The 24,151-nt window shown below is 38.0% G+C and overlaps 1 protein-coding gene across 1 annotated transcript in view; it reads right to left on the reverse strand.

Annotated features, from left to right (window-relative positions):
• Positions 1-23,073, reverse strand: part of RRM1 (ribonucleotide reductase catalytic subunit M1) — a 40,361-nt gene extending 17,288 nt beyond the window's left edge. Inside the window, 8 exon segments of the mRNA NM_001113296.1 lie at positions 2,092-2,233; positions 6,622-6,784; positions 7,030-7,069; positions 7,931-7,990; positions 9,730-9,830; positions 10,940-11,117; positions 15,249-15,337; positions 22,864-23,073. Of these exon segments, the coding sequence (NP_001106767.1) occupies positions 2,092-2,233; positions 6,622-6,784; positions 7,030-7,069; positions 7,931-7,990; positions 9,730-9,830; positions 10,940-11,117; positions 15,249-15,337; positions 22,864-22,882 (792 nt within the window). The 5' untranslated portion in view covers positions 22,883-23,073.
• Between the last annotated feature and the right edge of the window lie 1,078 nt (positions 23,074-24,151).

The raw sequence follows: 24,151 nt of genomic DNA on the forward strand, positions 1-24,151 counted from the left end.
ATTACAAATATGTACAACATTATTTCATGGCATCTCTAGCTTACGATGAGAAATAACTATAAGTCAAACGAATCCAAAATCAGCATAGTTGAATTTAAACCCCCATACTTTCAAAAGGTCATCATATAATGAAATACTTTGGGTAGAGTAAAAACCCTACTACAGTATATTTTTCCCAAAAGAATTCAAGGCGATTTATAGTAAGAATTATATGCAGTGGATAAATCAAGACAATAAGGCAAATGGAGATTCTCCAATAAATACATTCTAGAATGAAGATGAGATACCTATCAATTTTTTAAAATAATCATTCTAACCCAAGGCAAGCCTTTAAGCAGAAAGGTAATGAACACCACATAACAGAATGGTTTTCTTCTGGACTCTCTTTCTATAGGGCAAGACATTTTCTTCACCTTATAGAGGAGGAAGCAACTCAGAGAAGTAAAATAACTTCTACTAGGCCACACTACTAGTAATTAGTAGAGACAGGATTTAAATCCAGGTCTTACTCAAAATCATTACCTTTTTTCTTTTGTTTTTTAAATTGAAGTATGGTTGATTTACAATATTGTTATTAGTTTCAGGTATACAGCATAGTGATTCAGTATTTTATACTGAATGTGATTTCAGCATATTATACTCCATTATACGTTATTATAATATAATGGGCTATAATTCTCTATTCTATACAGTATATCCTTGCTTAAATATTTTATATATAGTAGTTTATATATCAGTTAATGCCATATCCCTAATTTGTCACTCCCTGCTTCCCTGACCATTTGGTAACCACAAGTTTGTCTTCTTTATCTGTGAGTCTGTTTCTGTCATGCATACGCATCCATTTGCATTATTTTTAAGATTCCACCCAAAACCATGATCTTGACTCCCAGTGAATAGTGAACTAAAAGAGCTGAAATTTCCCTCATAAAGTATTAATGATTAAGCTTGAACCCTGGCTCTATCACATATTAAATGACTAATCTCTGGAAGTAATTTAACTTTGTAAGCTTCAGCTTCCTCACTTGTAAAATGAAAACAACAGTGGCTATACTCACAAAGTCACTGTAAGGAGTAAAGTTTACTGTGTTTGTAATATCTATCTATCTCATAAGGTTGTAGTAATTCACATAAAATTTTTATAACATTTAGCATATAGTAAGCAATGAATCCGAAGAATCGATGCTTTTGAACTGTGGTGTTGGAGAAGACTCTTGAGAGTTCCCTTGGACTGCAAGGAGATCCAACCAGTCCATTCTAAAGATCAGTCCCTGGTGTTCTGTGGAAGGAATGATGTTAAAGCTGAAACTCCGTACTTTGGCCACCTCATGCGAAGAGTTGACTCATTAGAAAAGACTCTGATGCTGGGAGGGATTGGGGGCAGGAGGAGAAGGGGACGACAGAGGATGAGATGGCTGAATGGCATCACCGACTCAATGGACGTGAGTTTGAGTGAACTCTGGGAGTTGGTGATGGACAGTGAGGCCTGGCGTGCTGCAATTCATGGGGTCACAAAGAGTCGGACACAACTCAGCGACTGAACTGAACTGAAGCAATGAATAATAAAAGCTATTAATATTATTATTGCTAAAGTAAATCAGAATTCCAAAATCTGAGCTAAAAAGGACCCTGCTGCTGCTGCTAAGTCGCTTCAGTCGTGTTCGACTCTGTGCAACCCCACAGACGGCAGCCCGCTAGGCTCCTCTGTCCCTGGGATTCTCCAGGCAAGAATAATGGAGTGGGTTGTCATTTCCTTCTCCAATGCATGAAAGTGAAAAGTGAAAGTGAAGTCGCTCAGTCGTGCCCGACTCTTAGCGACCCCATGGACTACAGCCTACCAGGCTCCTCCGTCCATGGGATTTTCCAGGCAAGAATACTGGAGTGGGAAAAAGGACCCTAGAGCCCAACTAACCAACCTCTAATAAGATAGAAGTAGTGAACTCACTCATTGTAAGTTGCACAGCCAGCTAGTAATTAACAGAGATCCAGGTCTCCCACACTCCCGCAAATGCCTTCTCAACCACAACCCTGGTTGTTTATGGACTTGAGTCCCTCCAGCCACATATTTTTAGTCACACAACAGAAGCTTACCCCAGCAATGTAGCTGCCAGTAGCTCGAATACAACTCACAGCAACACCAATTCCACCAGCGGACTTGGAAATCAATGCACACTGCTTTAGAGTGTCATAAATGCCTTCAATGCTATCATCTTTCATACTCAGAAGGAAACAGCTATAGGGGGAAAAAGTCACAATTCAGCAAGGAAATGAAGGAGAGTCAAAAAACAACTATGTAATTCAAAGAGAATAAGGCAAATAAATGATCTAAAACTTACAAATTTTTTTTTAGAAGGAAAAAAAAATTTTTTTAGATGTTTTTAGAAGGAAAAAGAACCAAAACCTGGATATGACACAATGAAACATATCAGCATACATTGTTTTAAAATCATCTTGCCATCTACTCTAGATGATGAGCCTACATGAAAGTCTTAGGGATAGGTAAATATTAGCTTACCTATTCACCGGATTACAAATGTGTCATTATAACATTTTCTGATATAAATTCCTAAGCATACTTAACATCTTTTCAAGCCAAGAAATTTAAACATTTATGAAAAAAAACCCCACCAATCCAATAATGAACCAAATTTGATATGTCCATCAAAATTTAGCTCCCTTACAGTCTTTTTAAAGACAATCCTTCTACCTGTGATTTGGATCTCATCCTCCTACTCCAGGACCCTTATTCTACCAATGATTCCTTTTACCAACTTTAATATTCATCCAAACAAATAGACTTTATCTTTTGACTTTTTCTACTGAATATTCAGACATTCACAAATAACAGAGAATTTATAACATATACTTTGTACTTACCATCTGCCTCAAGAAATTTGATACTACAAATATAACCTAATATAATATATATATATAATATATGCTGTTTCCATGCTTTCTACGTTCCTTTAGCATTTACATATGTTCCACATTTTTTAAAAAATTTCTGGTTTCATACTATTGTTCTGCAACCCACTTTTATTTAACTCAGTATTGTTTTAGAGAGTCATTCCTACTGATATAGGACTAGTTTATTTTCATTGCTGTAAGGTATTCCATTGTATGAATATACCAATATATTTGTCCATTTGCCTGCTGGTGGACATTTAGATTATTTCCAACTTGTTTGCTATTCTAAACAATGCTCCTGTGGAAGTTTTTAAACATATCTCCTTGTGTTTACATCTAAGGATTGTCTATAGGGTGTAAACCTAGGAAAGGAATTTCTGAGTCAAAAGATATGCATGTGTTCCACTTTACTAAAGAGTCTCCAAAGTGAATGAGTAAGTATACTATATCAATCAATGCATGAGCCTGCCCACATGCTTACCAATACTTAGTTCATCAGCCTTTTAACTTGTATCAATCTGTTGGGTATGAAATATCTCATTATGATGTTAATTTTCACTTTCTTAATTAAAAGCAAAGTTTAACATCATCTCACGTGTTTAACAGCCAATCAGTTTCTTCTACAAATTAGCCCATGTTTCTATTTGGTTTTGTGTCTTTTTCTTATAATCTTTCAACAGTTAACGTACATTGCAAGTTTCCTCTCACCGTCTGAAATCTTTTTCACTGTATTTGGTTTGCTGAAGTTTAAAATTTTAATGTAGTCAATTTGTCCTTTATGTTGTTTGCTTATTATATCTATTTTAAGAAACCTTTCACTCCTCGGAGGTCATATATATTCTATCAAGATGTAAGTTGATAGTTATGACGTCTGCAACTCACTGTCAAATGACTTAGCCAAAAATATTTTTAATTTTAAAGACAAAAATAAAAAATACATGTATATGCAAAATATCAGTACTTTTTAAAATCTAGGCATAAGTGGGTGTATGAGTGGAGTTCACTCCTTTTCTTCAAATTTTTCTAAATGTTTGAAATTCATATTAAAAAGCTGGGGAGGAAAATATTTATTTTTTCTACATGTTCTTTTAAAAGATTTTACTTTCATATTTATATTTTTTTCTTGAATTTATTTCTGTATATGACATGAAGAAAGGAAATCTAATTATACATTTCCCTATAGGATAACCGATTTTCCTAGCACTGTTTTCACAATGAAATGCAATGACATCTGTTATTCATCAAGTTCTCACACAATCCACAAAGTAGGGTGTTTACTCTAGGATAGATAAACATAGATTTATAGTAGTCCTGAATATAGCAGGACTTTTTCTTCAAAACTATCTTGCTATTTATATTAATTTCTTGTGGCTACCCTAACAAATGCCACTAACTTGGTGGCTTAAAATAGAAATTAATTCTCTCACAGTTTAGGAGGTAAGAAGCTCAGCATCAGTTTCACTGGGCCAAAATCAAGAACATTCCTCCAGAGGCTCTAGTGGAGAACATTCCTAGACGAGCCAGCTTCTGGGCTCCTCTGCTTATAGCTACCTCACTCCAATTTCTGTCTCTATCTACATACTGCCTTCTTTTCTCTGTATGTCTTATATTTCCCTTAGCCTCTGTCTTATAAGGATATTTTTTATTAGATTCAGGGCCCACCTGAATAATTTGGGATAATCTCCCTATGTCAAGATCTTTCTTGGAGGGGGAAAATGACAACCCACTCCAATATTCTTGCCTGGAAAATACCATGGACAGAGAAGCTTGGCGGGCCACAGTCCATGGATTTGCAAAAGAGTCAGAAACAACTATCTGACTAAATAATAATATGGATTTGTCAGTTTCTGTTTTGTGGATACTCTAAGAAGCTAAATAATTAAAAGTATTATTTGTGATTAAAAAAAAAAAAAGATCTTAGTCATACCTGAAAAACTGTTTTTCCTTATAAGGTAACATTTATAAATTTCAGGGATTAGGATTTGGTGTATTTGACCAGCACTAGATTATTCTTAGCCATTTGCTCCTCCATATTTATTTTAGAATCAGCATGTTGAAATTCTGACTGGAATTACACTGAATCTGTAGATTAACTTGGGAAAAACTGACATTGTTACAACATTAAATCCATTTATGAAAATATGATCACTCTCGATTTGTTATATAACGTCCTTCAATTACGTTTTAGAATTTTTTCCTTAAAAGCCTTGCACACCTTTCATTAGATTTATTCCTGAGTACCTTCCACTATTACACATTTTAAAATTTAAATCTTCTTTTTTTGGTTTCGTTTTTTATTTGCTGTGTCCAACTCTTTTGCAACCCCATGGGCTGTAGCCCACCAGGCTCCTCTGTCCATGGGATATCACAGGCAAGAATACTAGAATGGGTTGCCACATCCTTCTTTAAGAGATCTTCCCAACACAGGGATTGAACCCATGTCCTCTGCATTGGCAGGCGAATTCTTTATCACTGAGTCATGGGAAGCTCCTTAAATCTTCTAACAGCTAAAGTACAAAAATTCAATTAATTAACTTATGTTGAATTTATATCCAGATATTCTACTGAAGGGCTTCCCTGGTGTCTCAGATGGTAAAGAATCTGCCTGCAATGCAGGAGACCCAGGTTTGATCCCTGGGTCAGGAAGATTCCCTGGAGAAGGGAATGGCTACCCAATCCAGTATTCTTGCCTGGAGAATTCCATGGACAGACGAGCCTGGCAGGCTATAGTCCATGGGATTGCAAAGAGTCGGACACAACTGAGCAATTAACGTACACACACACACATTCTGCTGAAATCCTTTTACTTCTAATAACTTGTCTATAGATGCTCTTGAGGAATCATTAGTTTCATTCCCTCATTTCCAACCATTTTTTTTCTTATCTTACAATTACAATGCTGGCTCAGGCCTCCACTACAATGCTAAAAACAGAGGTCCAACAGATCTAAGTTTTTAGTGGATATCTTTTACCAAAGAAAGGAAGTTATTTTCTACATCTATTTTGCTATTTTTTTATGAAAGTATTAAATGATATAAAATGTTAGGGCAATGAATTACATTAATACACTTTTTGATGTTAGCATATTCTTCAATTCCTGGGATAACCCAACTTGCTTAGGGTGTATTAGCTGTTTTTTTTTTTTTTTAATACATTACTGGACTCTGTTCCAGTGTTTCCTTTCTCAGAAAATGACACCATAATAAATCTTGTTATTTACCCATAAACTCAGGAACCACTCTTTGAATGACTCATTCAAATCATCAATTCTGTCAATTTTACCTCCTAAATCTCTTAAATCAGTCTACTTCTCTCAATCTCTACTTTCACTTCCCTAACCCAAAATATCTACTCTCATACAGACTACTACTAGAATCCTCTAATTATTATCAGAAAATACTTTATTGAGATATAATTCACATACCATACAATTCTCCATTTAAAGTGTACAACTGATGGGTTTTAGTATATTTACAGAGTTGTACAACCATCACCAGAAACAAGCTTAAAATTTCACTACTGGCGTTTGTCTCTCATCAATTTGTTTACCACAATGCAATAAGAGAGTTTTTCAGAAAGTAAATCTCATTTAATGATTAAATGTTTATCAAATTAATTTTTATGTGATGAACTGTCTAGTTTCTTCAGGTCAAGGTTTATTTCCCTAGTCAAAAGCATTTTAGGATGTTAAAAGTGACTATAGGTGACATATACCTAGAAAGTTGTGGGCGGTTGGTACCAGCATTGAAGAGAGTGGGAGAGGCATGGGTAAACCACTTCTCAGAAAGAAGGTTGTAGGTTTCAATAGCAGCATCAATATCTTCTTTGTGAATCCCCACAGATACCCTCATCAACATGTGTTGTGGTCTTTCAGCCACTAAAAACAAGATAAATTTTTCACATGAAAACTAGGCTGAGATATGTACTTGAGTCTAAAAAAAGGAACAACAAAAGAAATTTAAAAAATTTTATACCAATAAGCAGCAAGATTATTCATAAACTAAACCTAAAGTTTAAAGTGTTACTTAGAGTTTAAATAGAAATGTTAAGGCAAATAGCTTAAAGTTCTATTTTCAATACAATGAACAGAAAATATAACACACAAACACATTCATGTCTCACCCTTCCCATTGATCTTCAACAAATAGGATCGCTCCAGTGTCTAGAAAAAGCAAAACAACCGAAAAACTTCCAGAGCATAGTTTTTAAAGACATAGTAGACATATCATTCACAATATGCAACTGTTTAAATCTACTCAGTTTTTAAAATAATCTTAAATGACAAGAATATCATATTTATATTTACTAGCTTTAGCTTAGAACATTATCAATTGACTATTTTTTTGGAAAAGAATGCCTGAAAATTTCTGGAAAAAGCTAACTCTACATTAATATGTATAATGTTAATAGCAGAAGTTGTGGTATTCACTATATTATAATGGTTCATATCATTAACATTTATAAAATCCTTATAACAGCCTAGGTACTGATCAAAGCAACAAACACACACTCACTTAAACTTCAAGAGCATTTGATATTGAAATTTTATTATTATCCCCATTCTAAAGATGAGAAAACTGAAGGACAAAGGGATTAAGTACCTTGCTAATAAGAAATGAAGCAGTGATTTGAACCTAGGTGGTCTGACATCAGCATCCACATTCTCAATCACTATATAACAGTTTATCAACAAAAAAGTACCTAGAAAATCACTTAGCACATAGTAGGAATTCAATAAATAGTTGTTGCATATACAGAATAATATTGAATCATTCTGACAAATTACTTGCATAACTCCACAGGTATCCAGAAATAGTATTTGGAAAATTTGAAAACTGCAAATGAATAAGCTATCTTTCTTTAATTCAAACAATCACCACTACCCTAACCACACTAATCCCTCAGGACCATCCCAACTCCCAACAAATTACTACCTTTATAATTATATCACTAAAACATAAACAAAAAACTGCATTTCCTAACTGAAGAAGGAATTCCCACTTATTTGAAACCCATTATTTACCTTAAAGCCAAAGTAATTATAAGAGAAATCTCGGTCATAGATAATTGCAGAATTCAGGCGCTGGTGAAGGTTTAAAAAAACAAAAACCCATAATTAAGATAATTAGACTTATTTTCACAAAATTTGTTACCTTTCAGCCCTGATTTCAGAACTAAAATTGATACAGGATACAAGAGATAACACTAAGTATTATTGTTGTAGAATAGAAATCCATACCTAATATTAAGGGAAAAAATTATATAAATTGAGTATCCTAACTAGGCTTAAAAACACGTACATTAAAAGACTAGAAGAAAACATATAAGTTGTACATAAGTAAAAACATAAATGTGACTTTCCCTATTGTGCTTACAGTATCTCTAAAAAGGGAAAGAATATGAGCATAAAAGGGACTATATTATCATCCTAAAACATGTTTTTAGATTGGCTATTAATCCAAAAGTATTGGAGCCATATAAATACTAATACATATCTTTATTTTCCATTTTAAACTGTACATAACAATATATGATAAACAATTACATTAATTCTAAGGCTAATCAAATCCATAGTCCTTTAACAGGTTTTGAACAAAATATTGCTGTGACAGTGATGTTTTAAAGCAGAACTGGCCATTGTTACAGAGCTTTTGTAGGCTATAAAGCCATTTAAAGGAAAGAAAGCAATTAGGTACTAATAATCATTTTGGATAGAGGAAAATAGAGCCAATTTTTCAAAATACTATCAGTGTTGCCATATAAGGATCCATGTCCGAGGACTAGAAAAATCTATACAAAACTCCTCACTTTCTCTTAAACTTTTAAGGGCATCTTTGTTGCCAAAGGCAGGTAGGGGCTTTGCATGATTTATGGAGAACTGAGATACTTGATTATCAAAATTTATATTTTAGATACAAGTTTTTGATGTCATTAATTTTTGTTTCTCACCTATCTTCAAGATAATACACATGAACACAAACAACTCACTCAGTTTTCTCTCAGTCTCTTTAACATGTGATACATATTTACAGATAGCCAACGAATCACTCTATTACCTTCAGTTAAAACTGATTTCTAATCTGTGCAGATATGCATGGTAAATAAATTCCGTGTGCAAAGGGCCTGGCTGGATCTACCCATCTTTCCCTCTGTCCTCTGAAATGTAGTTAAGAAAGGAATTGAAACACAAATGGATAATTTTTAAGTTGCTGTGCAAGAAGATCTTCCAAAATTTTATCTGAGCAACCTTTTTGGAAGTCAGTTTGGCAATGTCTACCAAAATTTTGAACGCACATACTTTTTGGCTCAGCAATTCCACTGAAGGGATTTACCTCACCAATATACTCATCTATAAGCAACTCACTACCATATGAGAATAGCGACTGCAGTGATAAATGGAAACAAATATTCATCACTAGATCAATTCTTACATATATATATATAGTGATGATATGGCTATAGGATAGAATGCTATGCAGGTGTTAAAAAGAACAAGGTAAATTCATAAATGCTAATAAAGAACTATCTCTAAGATACACCTGTAAGTGAAAAAATATTAGAAAGAATAGTATGCACAGTACATTACCACTAAAAGGCAAAATAAATGTACATACACCATGTGTTATAGAACAATTCTGGAAAAATACATTTTAAAATGACAAAGTGCTATTCTTTCTAGACAAGAAAACTAGGATTCAGAGAAGGAGAATTACTTTTTACCTCTATCACTTATCATAGTGTTTAAATTTTTTAAAATGTGTTCATTGCCTTAAAAAAAAAAAACCTATAAAAGCTTTTTCACCAGAAAAGCATTCTACATACATCTTTATTTGCCAAAACAATATCCAATGTTGACTTGGCCACCATGGGAGAGTGTTTGCCATTGTGTGGGTTTATATAGTTGAAGAGGTCTTCCATTACATCTAAAAACAAAACAACAGAAAATTAAAATACCAAAATCACTTAACAGCAAGTTCAATACTCAGGTTAACAATTTAAAAGTGGTTCTCAACTGTTTTTCATCCCAACTCACCTTAGTACCTAGCAAAGACAGTGCTCAATGGACAAATACATGTTATATAAATATACACGGAAATTTACATAAGTAAAATAAGGAAACCCTTAAAGAAATAACTTTCCAGAGTTGGAGTGAGCATATGCTCTTATAGTATAGCATATGCTCTTTGAAAAAGACTGCCAGATGATTCTAACATCTTACCCCATTAAGGATTTATTAGGTGAAAATAAATAAAAGAATAAATTATAATCTCAAGTTTTCTTTTATCCTAACAAAACAGAAACTCAACTTAAAATTCAAAATCTATCATCTCAAGGATTTTACTTCTATAAATGCACATTGAGTAAAAAGCTCTCTCTCTTTCAGACATCATAGCAGATATTTGGTCCCCTGAGTTTACATATAATACAGACACATACAAAGCTGGCATTCTGACACTGACTTGAATCCATAGATCAATTTTGGAAGATCTGATATCTTTACTCTTATAAATCTACTGAAGAGGGAGATATAATGTTTAAAGTCCCACATAAAAGATCTGGAATTGAGAGCCAAAAGATTTCTACTCTCAGTCTACCAGCTGACTTCTTACATATCACTTTTTATATACTTAACAAATTATTTAACTGTCTTTTGCCCACATTCTGAGCTGTAAAATGGGAGTGATGACTAATGGTGACAAAAGACTAACTGTAACATTTTGTTTAACCTAGGAATTATCAATAATTTTTTTTTCCAACCATACCACCACCAAGTATGTAAAGAGGAGCTTCAAAAAAAAAAAAAAAAAATAGAGAGAGAACAAAAAGATAAAGAAAAGTTTTCACTGACCCTTCCATGCAGCAGATGAGCAGCATGGAGAAACAGGAAGTTCTAGTCTCCCTCTGCCATCAACTTGCACACTTCGCTTTTTTAAACAAGATATAACTTTTCTTTTGATACTCAAGGTTTCATTCTAGTATGCCTATACATTTTCTGAGAATACTAAAGTCTTTCTTTTTCTTCTAGACTCACCACTGAATACTTTCTTGGTTTCTTTGTGCAAGTTAGAGACGGCAATCCTTGCTGCCAGGATGGCATAGTCAGGGTGCTTAGTAGTCAAGGTTGCGGCTGTCTCAGCAGCCAAAGTATCCAGTTCCACAGTAGTGACCCCACTGTATAAGCCTTGGATTACCTTCATAGTGATCTGAGCCTATAAAAGCAAAGCTAAGAATTACTTGTGCTTTTCCAAAAATCAACATCTTCCTTAAAAGAGCAATGAAGAAAACAATCAAATTTATATCAAAATAAAAGATAATTTCCTTTTATGAAAAATCATCTTTCAGAATTGTACGCTGTGGAAAATTTAGTAATGAGACTTCATAAGTGAATAGAGCTGCTAGAAAATGCATACTACATATATAATGAAGCGTCCAAAGAAAGAAGGAAGGAAAGAGGGAGAGGGGTGAGGGAGAGAGAGAGGGGAGAGAGGCAGGGAGTGGGCAAGGGAGGAAGGAGTGAAGAAAAGAAGAAAATTAGTTTTAAAGTCTAAGTAGAGCTTTACAAAGATTAACAGACACATAGGGAAACAGCTGAAAACAGACCAATTTTTCTATAAGTATTTTCCCATCTTTCATTCAAATTTTCTGTATATAATCATGGTTCAGGCCATATACTTACCTATTTTCCCCCAATTATTCCTAAGGACAAGTACAGGAAAGCAAACAAATCAAACTTTAATCAGTCTAGTGAAAGGAGATCAAAGTGTAAGCTAGAATTGGGGCTGAGCAGTTAGATAATTTAATGGCTACCCTTTAACACCTCCCTGGTGTGAATGGCTTCCCTGGTAGCTCAGACGGTAAAGAATCTGCCTACAATGCTGGTTCCATCCCTGGGTCAGGAAGATCCCCTGGAGAAAGGCATGGCAACCGATTCCAGTATTCTTGACTGGAGAATTCCATGGACAGAGGAGCCTGGCGGGCTACAATCCGTGGTGTCGCAAAGAGTTGGACACAACTGCATGCCTTTCACTTCACTTCACTTCTTTAACACTTCACAAAATATCTCAACTTTCATAATCTTCTCTGACATTTCACAATTACCTGTGAGATGGGTATTATAATTATCCCCACTTTACATGAGGAACCAGGTTACGGGGACTTGCCCAAGGTTTTTAATGTCTAAGTCTTCTGGCTCCATATCCCATTCAACCTCACTACATTTCACTGTTTTCAAGACCATACTGTAAGAGGCACCCCTTTTTAAAATACACAATGCCCAAGTCAAGAAAGACAAATTCTAAGTTGTATGTTGCTGCTGTTCAGTTGCCCAGTTATGTCCAACTCTTTGCAACCCCATGGACTGTAGCACACCAATCTAAGCTGTATATGTGTATGTATTTACTGAATCTCAAAAAAAAGAAAAAAACAGATTAGGGAATCCCTGAATGTCCAGTGGTTGGGACTCCGAGCTTCCACTGCAGGAGTTCAATCCCTGATGGAAACTAAGGTTGCCCAAGCTGTGTGGCCGCAAAGGAAAAAAAAAGATCAATCCAAATAGGAAAAGGAGTACATCAAAGCTGTATATTGTCACCCTGCTTATTTAACTTCTATGCAGAGTACATCATTAGAAACACTGGGCTGGAAGAAGCACAAGCTGGAATCAAGACTGCCGGGAGAAATATCAATAACCTCAGATATGCAGATGACACCACCCTTATGGCAGAAAGTGAAGAGGAACTCAAAAGCCTCTTGATGAAAGTGAAAGAGGAGAGTGAAAAAGTTGGCTTACAGCTCAACATTCAGAAAACGAAGATCATGGCATACGGTCCCATCACTTCATGGGAAATAGATGGGGAAACAGTGGAAACAGTGTCAGACTTTATTTTTCTGGGCTCCAAAATCACTGCAGATGGTGACTGCAGCCATGAAATTAAAAGACACTTACTCCTTGGAAGGAAAGTTATGACCAACCTAGATAGCATATTCAAAAGCAGAGACATTACTTTGCCAACAAAGGTCCATCTAGTCAAGGCTATGGTTTTTCTAGTGGTCATGTATGGATGTGACAGTTGGACTGTGAAGAAAGCTGAGCGCCGAAGAATTGATGCTTTTGAACTGTGGTGTTGGAGGAGACTCTTGAGAGTCCCTTGGACTGCAAGGAGATCCAACCAGTCCATTCTGAAGGAGATCAGTCCTGGGTGTTCTTTGGAAGGAATGATGCTAAAGCTGAAAGTCCAGTACTTTGGCCACCTCATGCGAAGAGTTAACTCATTGGAAAAGACTCTGATATTGGGAGGGATTGAGGGCAGGAGGAGAAGGGGACGACAGAGGATGAGATGGCTGAATGGCATCACCGACTCGATGGATATGAGTTTGTGTGAACTCCGGGAGTTGGTGATGGACAGGGAGGCCTGGCATGCTGTGATTCATGGGGTCGCAAAGAGTCGGACACAACTGAGCAACTGAACTGAACTAAATCCAACAGAAAATGAATGTCATTTCCCAGTTGACCAAAGCATGCCTCTGTCAAAAAAAAAAGTGTAATTACTAGTTTAAAATTTATCCCAATTACATGTTAGACCTAAACTCAAGTTCCTCCTGATCATTTTCTTCTCAGCAGATAGTCATGTTCAGTAAAAGAGTAATGAAGTCTTCTAAACACTTTCTGGTGCTACAAGGCAAGTAATCAGAACTCAGAATAAAACAACATCCATGTGCTAATAACCACTCCATATAAGCATGGAGATTTGTTCATCTACCCTAGAATGCTCATGTTGGCTCCAGCACCCTTGCGCTCTGAAATGTATGCAACTGGCAACAGAACACCTAGGAGTCAAGATACCAATATTCTTCTTCCTATACTCTCACTCACTTGTACTAGTCATCCCCCTTCTCTTTGAACCTTTCTTATCTATAAAACAAGGGAGATAAGATGATCTCTCAGGTTTGTTCCAACTCTAATATTCTAAATGTAAAAGGGAAATGTAGTATTTAAATGTAAAAGGGAAATGATAATAAATATATCTTAAAGCTGTATAAAATTATTTTCTTTCGACCATTTGGTCAATTCAATATTTATCAAGCTTCTACTTATGTATGTGTTAAGCATTGTGGATATCACAAGAACAAGATACAGGCCTCCTCAACAATTCTGGGGGAGGCTAGGAACATATAGTTAAATTCTATACTAGGTGGTTAATGCTATGAGGCCAGGGCAAGTGCTACAGTAATACAGATGTTGTTGTTCAGTCACTAAGTCATATCCGACTCTTTACGACCCCATGAACTGCAGCATGCCAGACTTCCCTGCCCTTCACCATCTCCCAGAGTTTGCTCAAACTCATGTTCATTGAGTCAGTGACGCCATCCAACAATCTCATCATTTGTTACCCCCATCTCCTCCTGCCCTCAATCTTTCCCAGAATCAGGGTCTTTTCCAATGAGTCAGCTCTTCAAATCAAGTGGTCAAAGTATTGGAGCTTCAGCGTCAGCATCACTCCTTCCAATGACTATTCAGGATAGTAATATAGATAAAATATCTAAACAAGGATGGGGCAATATGAGTTTTAAGACAAAGATTATTAGAGACTCTATTTAGTAAGATCATTTTGAAAGTCATGTGGAATATGGATTGGAAGATGGCAAGGTGAGGAAGACCTGGAGGACAGTTTGGAGACCACTATGGACAGCAGTCTAGATAAGGGATGCTGCAGGTCTAGAGTAGAGGAGTTACAGAAGCTGAGGAGAAAAGCAGAGCAACTTGCTTATGGCTCTCCTGAATTTAAAGGTTGGCTGTGAACTCTATATTACTTTAACGTATCCTTTCCATATGGATAACAAAAAAAGCAAATTTCAAACCAATTTCTACCCAAATGACCACAATTTCAAACAAGTTTTACTACAGATTTTTGCACTTATGAATAAAATAATTTACTCAAGGAAGCCCCTAAGTGAAATGTTAATGTCAAGTTTTCCTCTTTCCTCAGCTTTATAGTTCTCTGAGAAGTCAGAATTCACAGCATAAACAAAAATTTAGGGGAAAAAGTGAGTTTTTTGTTGCTTGTTGTCTTTTTGTTTTGTTTTTTTTGCCATGCCACATGGCTTAGGGACTGAACCCGGGCCACAGCAGTGAAAGCCCAGAGTCCTAATTACTGGATCACCAGGGAATTCCCATAATAAAAAAAAGTTTTAAACAATAAATTCACATTTTACAACCAAGGCTGTAAGAGAATACCACACCAAAATATGTATATATAGCAAGAGAGTGAAGGGGAAGAGGTAAGAGACAAGTAAATGGAATCACATGAAACAAGCAACACAAGATATAAATCCTATTTACTTACAGGATCAACAAAGTCCATATTGAGCCCATAACAAAGCTTCTGGATTCGGGATGTAATTTTGTCGAACATAACTCGCTCTTGGCGGCCATCTAAAGAATCAAACCATACAATTCGTATTAGCACTTACTAAGTTAGCAATACCAAAGAATCAAACATAATCAGCATGTAAACTTTTTCAACTGATCAAAACGAAATGCTCTTTTGTAGACAAATGACTCAGACCCCCAAGAGATTCATTGAGAGATTATTTTTTCATCTTCAAAAAGGAGAGACTTTATATTGAGTCTTCCCTTACATTACATACCAGATGGATTCTTGCAATAAATTTCCCAAATGATCTGTCCCCCCCAACCCTTGTCCCAAATGACAGGCATAATTATTCTTTAAAACTTAAGTCAAAACCATGTCATTACTCTACTGCCAAGAGTGGTTTATCATCTGTTTCAGAATCAAAGTCAAAATCATTACAATAGTCCACAGAATCCTACACAACCTGTCCTGTGAGCCCCTCCTCCAGGTCACCTCCTACTGTCCCACCTGACCCTGGCAACCTTGACTGCTTACTATATATACCTCTATTAGATCTTTGCTCAATGTCAACTTCTCAATAAGGTTTTCCCCAATCACTCTATTTTAAATTCCAATGCCCCAAACACAACCTTGCCCCTCTTACCCTTCTTCTATGCTTTATTTTTCTCCAGAGCACTTCTGATCATCTGACATGCTCTACATTTTACCTGTGTATTTGTTTATTGTATGACTCTTTCACTAGAATATAATTTCCAAAAGGAAAAAGATTTTGTTGTGATTTATTTATCAATGTATTTATTTCCCAGTGCCCAGACCAAAGCTCAAGGCCTAGCACATAGCAGGTACTCAAATAACTATTGAATGCTAAATGATTTATAAACCTGTCTCCATCCTAACACCTTCATGATAAATATGGCTTTTGTACTCTCCTAGAGTAATTAATGATTTGAATTTACTTCATACCATGTAAAGAAGTACTTCTTTCTACTTGTAACTCAAAACAATCTTCCAGAGGCAACCTGTTATTTTTTATTTTGGGGATATGGAAGCACATACATATGGACCTTATATAGTTAGTCCTTTCATGGTTTGGACTTATATCCTACAGCTCTTCCTTCTTCCTAACAAAAAGTCCGGCTGGCCCAAGGACTTTCTCAAACGTTTGATAAAGAATAATGAACAATAAGAAACTGTTAGTAACCCATCATCAATAAAAGAAGTTAGTTTTTCTTAAACACTAATACATTAACTAAGACAGCTCTTCTCTTTCTGATTACCACTGTGATCTCCTTTTCTAACCAGACTCACATATGCATTGTTTAACTCTGAAATAAAGTAAATTAGTTGGCACACACCAGGACTGAGCCCTTAATGCTATACTAACTGGTTAGGCAGATAGGTGACCACAAGGCAGCTGAAAATTTGCAGCTGTCAAATTAATCAGGAAACTGACAAAAAGTACAAAACCAACTCTCTAAATTCACACTGGGAAGAGGAGGCATACTAAAGGGCTAAAGGATCAGTGATCCACTGTTCTCTAGCCTATCATTTCACTTGGTCATTTTTTTTCAACCCATAAACTGATTTCATCATTTCACTAATCCCTGCTTACATTATCCTCTTCTCTCAAACAAGGCCCACCTTAATTTGGCCCCACATCTCTTCTGCTGATCCTTGTAAAAGGATCCTAATAAGGATCCTACATTCTAATAAGGCCTCCCATTCCCACATCCATATAACTGATTATACCTTACTCTGCCCAAAAGTCCTTCTTCCACCTTTCCATACATCTAACTCCTACTCACTCTCCAACTCTCACCATATCCGTGAAACCTGCCCCAAACACTGTAACTCACATTGCCCTCTTCCTCCTGTGAAATCCTCTTGAACACTAATTGTCTGATTTCCTCTTGGGTATAAGCTGTCTTTTTAAATTCCTCTCTTCAGGAAGACTTTGCTAATACTGTAAGACCAAGTATATGCCTCTTCTGCAAGATATGAACTTTCTATTCCCTCTACCTACAAAGTTCAGCTCACATATCTTCACACAGCTGGCTCTTAGTATTATTCAGAGCTCAGCTGAAATGTCACCTCCCTACCTGAGGATCCAATCCAAGGTTACCTTTTCATTCATCTTTATCACATTACCCTGTTTTACCACCACCATCTCACAAACCACTATCTGGAATTAACTCATTCTTACTTGTTTCTTGTATACATTTAACTACTGTCAGTCACTCACAACAGAATGTAAACTCCAGTCAGAAAAGAATTTAGCTTGTTTTGTTCACTGCTGAATCCATAGTACCTAACACAGTTCTCGGCATAAAAGAGATGCTGAATATAGTCAGTCCTCTGAATCCACGGGTTCCACATCCATAAACAGTATATGATCTGTGGTTGGCTGAAGCCCTGGATGCTGAACTGGAATTTGCACATGAAGAATCCACAGAGACTGAGGGGTGACCATGAGACTTGAGCATACACAGATTTTGCTATCCACAACAGGTCCTAGAACCAAATGCCCCATGGATACAGGGGAACGACTGTAAATACTTTCTGAATAATTGAATGAATGGGCTGCTTAGCCTGTATTTTACATATTAGAATACTGATCACCTTATGTTAATGTTTTTGTCTATTTTTCTCAATTGATTGTAAGATCTTTGAAAGCCAAACTATTTCTGCCTACTCACAATAACCTCAGTGCCGAGCACAGTAGCCACACAGATCTGTAAAATTATACAGTGGGCTGTTAAGGGAATGAGAAAGGATGGGAAGGAAGAAGGGAGAGGAAGGGTGGTGCGGGGAGAGAGAGGATCTGGAATAGAAGAGATTATCAGAGTGCAAATAGATGCTTTAGAAAGTATTATTTTGAAAACTTTGTTTCAGTTTTACATAAATACTTACATATACATGTGTTTACTCAGTCATAATGGAAAATAATTTTTACTGTGGGTTACAAAACCCAAAGTTTTGAAAACACTATACTGAATTTCAAAGCACATTTTACAACTCGGCTACATTGCATTTATTCCAATGGTTCTCAACTTTTAATCTTAACCTCCTTGAGCAATACGATGCTGTCCCACCAAGAATAACAAGACAACAAATAAGAAAAATTCATCTACTATTCCCTTCTGTTATCTAATACTTTTCATATAGATTATTCCTATATCCCTAACACCCCTAAGATCATGGAAGATGGAGATGCCTTCTCCCTCTGCTATTTACCTCATGGTGCTTGGCAAGACATTACTACATTCAGTAAGTATTTTAAGTTTACTGCAGTTGCCCTACTGAATAATTATACTACGATTGGCAAAAATTGCATGTGTTAGTCTGCTTCTATACTATCATCCCAAAAATAAGGGGAGGAGAAAATACCCTAAACAAATTAAAGATGAAAAATAAAATTAACCTAAGTACAACTTTGTATATGAACAAGGCTTGCTGAATGTTACTTGCAGTCTAGCAGCAAACCATCTGGATCAAATTATGTTCTCTGAGGGAATTAGAAACAAAATAAGACCTGCCTTTTGTTGTAGGTAGTACTTTTTAAACGACAGTACTTGAAAGTGGACCCAAAAGGTTAAAAATGTAACACAGAGGTGTTACCCACTCCAGAGATTTATGACCACAAGTTTTTGATTCATCTGTTACAGATGTATCTTAAGAGCTTCTCATCCTTCCATATCTTTTTCTAAAGGTCTAAAAAAACTGAATCGTCCCCTCTCACAGGAATCAACCAACAAAAGTGCATTATGTGTTTCGGTCTTTGGTCTCGACAGCTAAAATGGGAGACTACAGAAATGGAGAGAATGATGTTTCAAAGATACTAATGACAAGAAGGGCCATAACTCTATCTCTAGGCTGTAAATGACCTAGTTACAATCAAATCAACTACATTCCTACTTACAACACTCATCATATTCTATATTTTAAAGTATTAGTTTGGTACAAAAGTAATTGAAGTTTCAGACTGTAAATTTTAAATCATTATAACTAGGCTCAAACATCTTTATTAATCAAAATAGGAACCATTACAATCAACACATTTTTGCTAATTAGAAATAAGTTCCTTTATTCCTGTAGTATAAAAATCTGTGCTTCAGGATTCGACGAACTCTTGGAAAGTATTTTCTGCCTCCTCAGGTTGTGGAAGCGTTTTGCCTGAAAACAGTTGTGGAGATGTTTTAAGAAGTGGTAGTCAGTTGGCGAGAGGTCAGGTAATGGTGGATGAGGCAAAGCTTCGTAGCCCAATTCATTCAACTTCTGAAGTGTTGGTTGTGTGACGTGCAGTCGGGCATTGTAGTGCAGAAGAATTGGGCCCACTCTGTTGCCCAATGCCAGCTGTAGGCGTTGCAGTTTTCGGTGCATCTCATCGATTTGATGAGCATACTTCTCAGATGTAATGGTTTCACCAAGATTCAGAAAGCTATAGTGCACCAGAGCAGTAGCAGATCACCCAATAGTGACCATGACCATTTTCTGGCGAAAGTTTGGCTTTGGAGCTTCTTCTCTGTTCAACCACTGAGCTGGTCATCACCAGTTGCCATATAAAATCCACTTTTCATCACATTTCACAGTTCAATCGAGAAACGGTCATTGTTGCATAAAATAAGAGAAGATGACACTTCAAATTATTTTTTTTTAATTTTCAGTCAGCTCATGAGGCATCCATTTATCAAGTTTTTACACTTTTTCAATTTGCTTCAAATGCCAAAGGACCACAGAATGGTCGACTTTGAGTTCTTCAGCAACTTCTTGAGTGGTTGTCTAAGAGGATCAGCTTCGATGATGGCTCTCAATTGTCATCAACTTTCAATGGCTGGCCACTACACTCATCTTCAAGGCTCTCTTTGCAAAACTTCTTTAACCACCACTGCACTGTACATTCATTAGCAGTTCCTGGGCCAAAGTAATGCTTAAAATTCTCCAAGCCAGGCTTCAGCAATGTGTGAACCGTGAACTTCCTGATGTTCAAGCTGGTTTTAGAAAAGGCAGAGGAACCAGAGATCAAATTGCCAACATCTGCTGGATCATGGAAAAAGCAAGAAAAGCAAGATGTTCCAGAAAAACATCTATTTTTGCTTTATTGACTATGCCAAAGCCTTTGACTGTGTGGATCACAATAAACTGTGGAAAATTTTGAAAGAGATGGGAATACCAGACTACCTGATCTGCCTCTTGAGAAATCTGTATGCAGGTCAGGAAGCAACAGTTAGAACTGGACATGGAACAACAGACTGGTTCCAAATAGGAAAAGGAGTCCGTCAAGGCTGTATATTGTCACCCTGCTTATTTAACTTATATGCAGAGTACATCATGAGAAACGCTGGACTGGAAGAAGCACAAGCTGGAATCAAGATTGCCGGGAGAAATCTCAATAACCTCAGATATGCAGATGACACCACCCTTATGGCAGAAAGTGAAGAGGAACTCAAAAGCCTCTTGATGAATGTGAAAGTGGAGAGTGAAAAAGTTGGCTTAAAGCTCAACATTCAGAAAACGAAGATCATGGCATCCGGTCCCATCACTTCATGGGAAATAGATGGGGAAACAGTGGAAACAGTGTTAGACTTTATTTTTCTGGGCTCCAAAATCACTGGAGATGGTGATTGCAGCCATGAAATGAAAAGACGCTTACTCCTTGGAAGGAAAGTTATGACCAACCTAGATAGCATATTCAAAAGCAGAGACATTACTTTGCCAACAAAGATCCGTCTAGTCAAGGCTATGGTTTTCCCTATGGTCATGTATGGATGTGAGAGTTGGACTGTGAAGAAAGCTGAGCGCCAAAGAGTTAATGCTTTTGAACTGTGGTGTTGGAGAAGACTCTTGAGAGTCCCTTGGACTGCAAGGAGATCCAACCAGTCCATTCTGAAGGAGATCAGCCCTGGGATTTCTTTGGAAGGAATGATACTAATGCTGAAACTCCAGTACTTTGGCCACCTCATGGAAGAGTTGACTCATTGGAAAAGACTCTGATGCTGGGAGGGATTGGGGGCAAGAGGAGAAGGGGACAACAGAGGATGACATGGCTGGATGGCATCACTGACTCGATGGACATGAGTCTGAGTGAACTCTGGGAGTTGGTGATGGACAGGGAGGCCTGGCGTGCTGCGGTTCATGGGGTCACAAAGAGTCGAACACGACTGAGCGACTGATCTGATCTGATCTGATCTGGGCCAAATGCGCTGTTGATGTTGCAAGCTGTCTTTGCTGCTTTACAACCCATTTTGAACTCAAAAAAATCGCTCAAATTTACTTTTTGTCTAACATCATTTCTATAGTCTAAAATAAATATAAAAATAAATAGCAAATAATCTTCAGCAAAAAAAGCACAAAGTGAGAAATATGCATTAAAATGATATATAACATAACCACATTTATTTAAGAATTATTCCAATACCAAACAGCAAAGTTCAAAAATGTAAAACCGCAATTACTTCTGCACCAACCTAATTATCTCACCCACTTCTGGAGCCTCTATTCACGGGCAGGTTCAGTAATAAATTTGGGCATAAAGTCCCCATCTTTGAGACACTCACAACCTAGTGGACAAAACAGTCAGTCAACCAGTATTTACTAAGTGCCTACAATTTTGAAATAACTTTAATGCTTTAACAGAGGCATACTGAGTAGACTCAAAACTTGTTCCTATCTGTCCCACATGGTTCTCTGTTAAAAGTATGCTTTGCCCTTGTTTTTCGAACCTGATTATAAACCTTTTCCTGAGGCAAGTCTGTCTCCTCTTAAAATTAATTTCACAGAATCAAGCAAAGGACTGACACAAACGAAGTCCTCAGCAAGTCTAACGGAAAATGTGTCGAGGAAGAACACAAGTTCCTGGCTCTTCTCGGTCCCCACCCTGTCAGAAGATGTCTTGGCCACCCTACTCTTAATTCCCTATCTCTTCCTATCAAAGGTAAAGCCAACTAGTCCCGATCCCAAACTCCTCTGGGGCTATTCTTCCAACAATGGAAACACGGAGCGACAACTCTGTGGAGATGTCTGTGTCTGAGACTGACTTTTTAACCCCACAAAAAGAGATCAGGAAGCTGGTAGGTGCCCGTAGAATGCAGAGCCCCTGATTACCTAGCTTCCCCGGGGCCTAGGTTAGGACAGGCGACCATCTTTTTTTTATTGTTGTGACCAACAACAATAAAACTGTTGCTGGCTACGGGTTCGAAGTCCGGTATCACCAGCATCTAACTGGGTGACAATGCAGTTCGGAAGCCTCTCTCTGCCCGAAACGGAGCTAATAATCCCTACCTCAGGGGCTCGCGGAGAGGAATAAAGTACCGCCTGCAAAGTGCTGGGCGCACACAGTTACAACTCGCTAAGGGAAAGGTGTTACTACTCTTTAGATACGCGGCTGGATGACAGAGCCGAGGGGCGCAGATTGAAGCTCAGAACGGGGTTTGGGACAGACTGACGAAAGGGCAGGAGGCCGAGCGGCTGACAGGGCGGGAAACCGCTGCCGGTAGCGCGGGAAGCGGCAGAAGCCGGCGGGAGCGGCTAACTGCAGGGCGGCGGCGGCCCGCGTCCCTCACCCGCCAGCCCCTCCCCGGCCTCTCACCTCGCTTGATCACATGCATCGCAGCTAGTAACTGAGGCGCTGAGGGATGCGACACGAGACTGCAGCTCTGAGGCTCCGGTGCGATCGAGAAGGTGGCCGAGCACGGAGGGTCAGGCTCGAAGGTTTGCTCGGGTGCAGGGCCTGGAATTAGGACCAGAGAGCACTTTCCTCCACAGAGCAGAGGAAGGCAATCCGAATCCGCTTCCCGCTCCCGCCAGCCGCGACGCAAAAGCAGCGCGACCAAGCTCCAGTGACGTCACGTGACGCAGCCAGCGCTGCGGCCGGTGGGCAAGGCTAGCGTAGCAGAATCGGCCTGGCCCCACAGCCACCATGTTAAGTGTGGGCAGGGCCGAGGAGATGGCGCCTCTCCTACGGCAGCGTTGGCAGTGAAAGCCCCTGGCGGGAACGGAGATATCCCGCCGCCATGTTGGATGTGGGCACAGCGGAATTCTGGGCTCAGCCCGCCGGGTCTTGCCCCGCCCCTCGAGTGTATTGGAAATAGCAAAACTCCATCCATCCACTTTTTCGTGTCTTGACGGTTGTTAAATTATGATAACCCAAGACTGTCGTCTGAGGTGGGCTCTAGCCGGAGATACGTAGACGGAAGCTGGGAGCCCCAGGGCCCTTCTTAGGTGGGCCTGAGTCCGGTTGGGGAGAGAGCCTTGCTATGCCAAGGAAGGGCCTTTGTATTTTATCCTGATAGAAATCGGAGCGAGCTTTGGCAGAGTTTGAGTGGGGCAAGGCTATGATCCGTTTGCTTTTAGAATTATCAAGTGGGTGGTGGCAGAGATAGGGTCAGCCGTAAGGCCTTGGGGAGGTAGAATGGACAGGACTTGGTGACCGAACGTGGGGAGTAAGCATAGGTGAGACATGACTCACAAGTCTGGTGTAGAACCTTCAGCTTTGGGCTAGGCAAACTAATTTTTATGAAATCTCATGTGGCATCTCCACTGTAAAATCTTTCATTGGTTCCTTATTGCCATCAAGGTGATCCCAAGGTTCCTGTGAGGCATAGCAATACCTCAAAGATATTGGTGATTTGGTTCTCATAGGGACAGAGTAAAGGGACAAAATAGGTAATTAGTTAATCCCACTAGGGGATTGTAAGTAGAATAATTATGGGAGACCCCATAAGTTAATGATTACTCAAGAAAGCAGACTTGATTAGCAAGAAAACCATGCAACACAGCATGAGACATGTCCCCAAACAATGAAACAATGATGGCATGAGCCCCACATCCTGCCCCATGAGCTAAGTAAGTTAATGATTCCTAGGACATGGTCTCTG

Source organism: Bos taurus, chromosome 15 (assembly GCF_002263795.3).
Source record: "Bos taurus isolate L1 Dominette 01449 registration number 42190680 breed Hereford chromosome 15, ARS-UCD2.0, whole genome shotgun sequence".
Lineage (NCBI taxonomy): Eukaryota > Metazoa > Chordata > Mammalia > Artiodactyla > Bovidae > Bos > Bos taurus.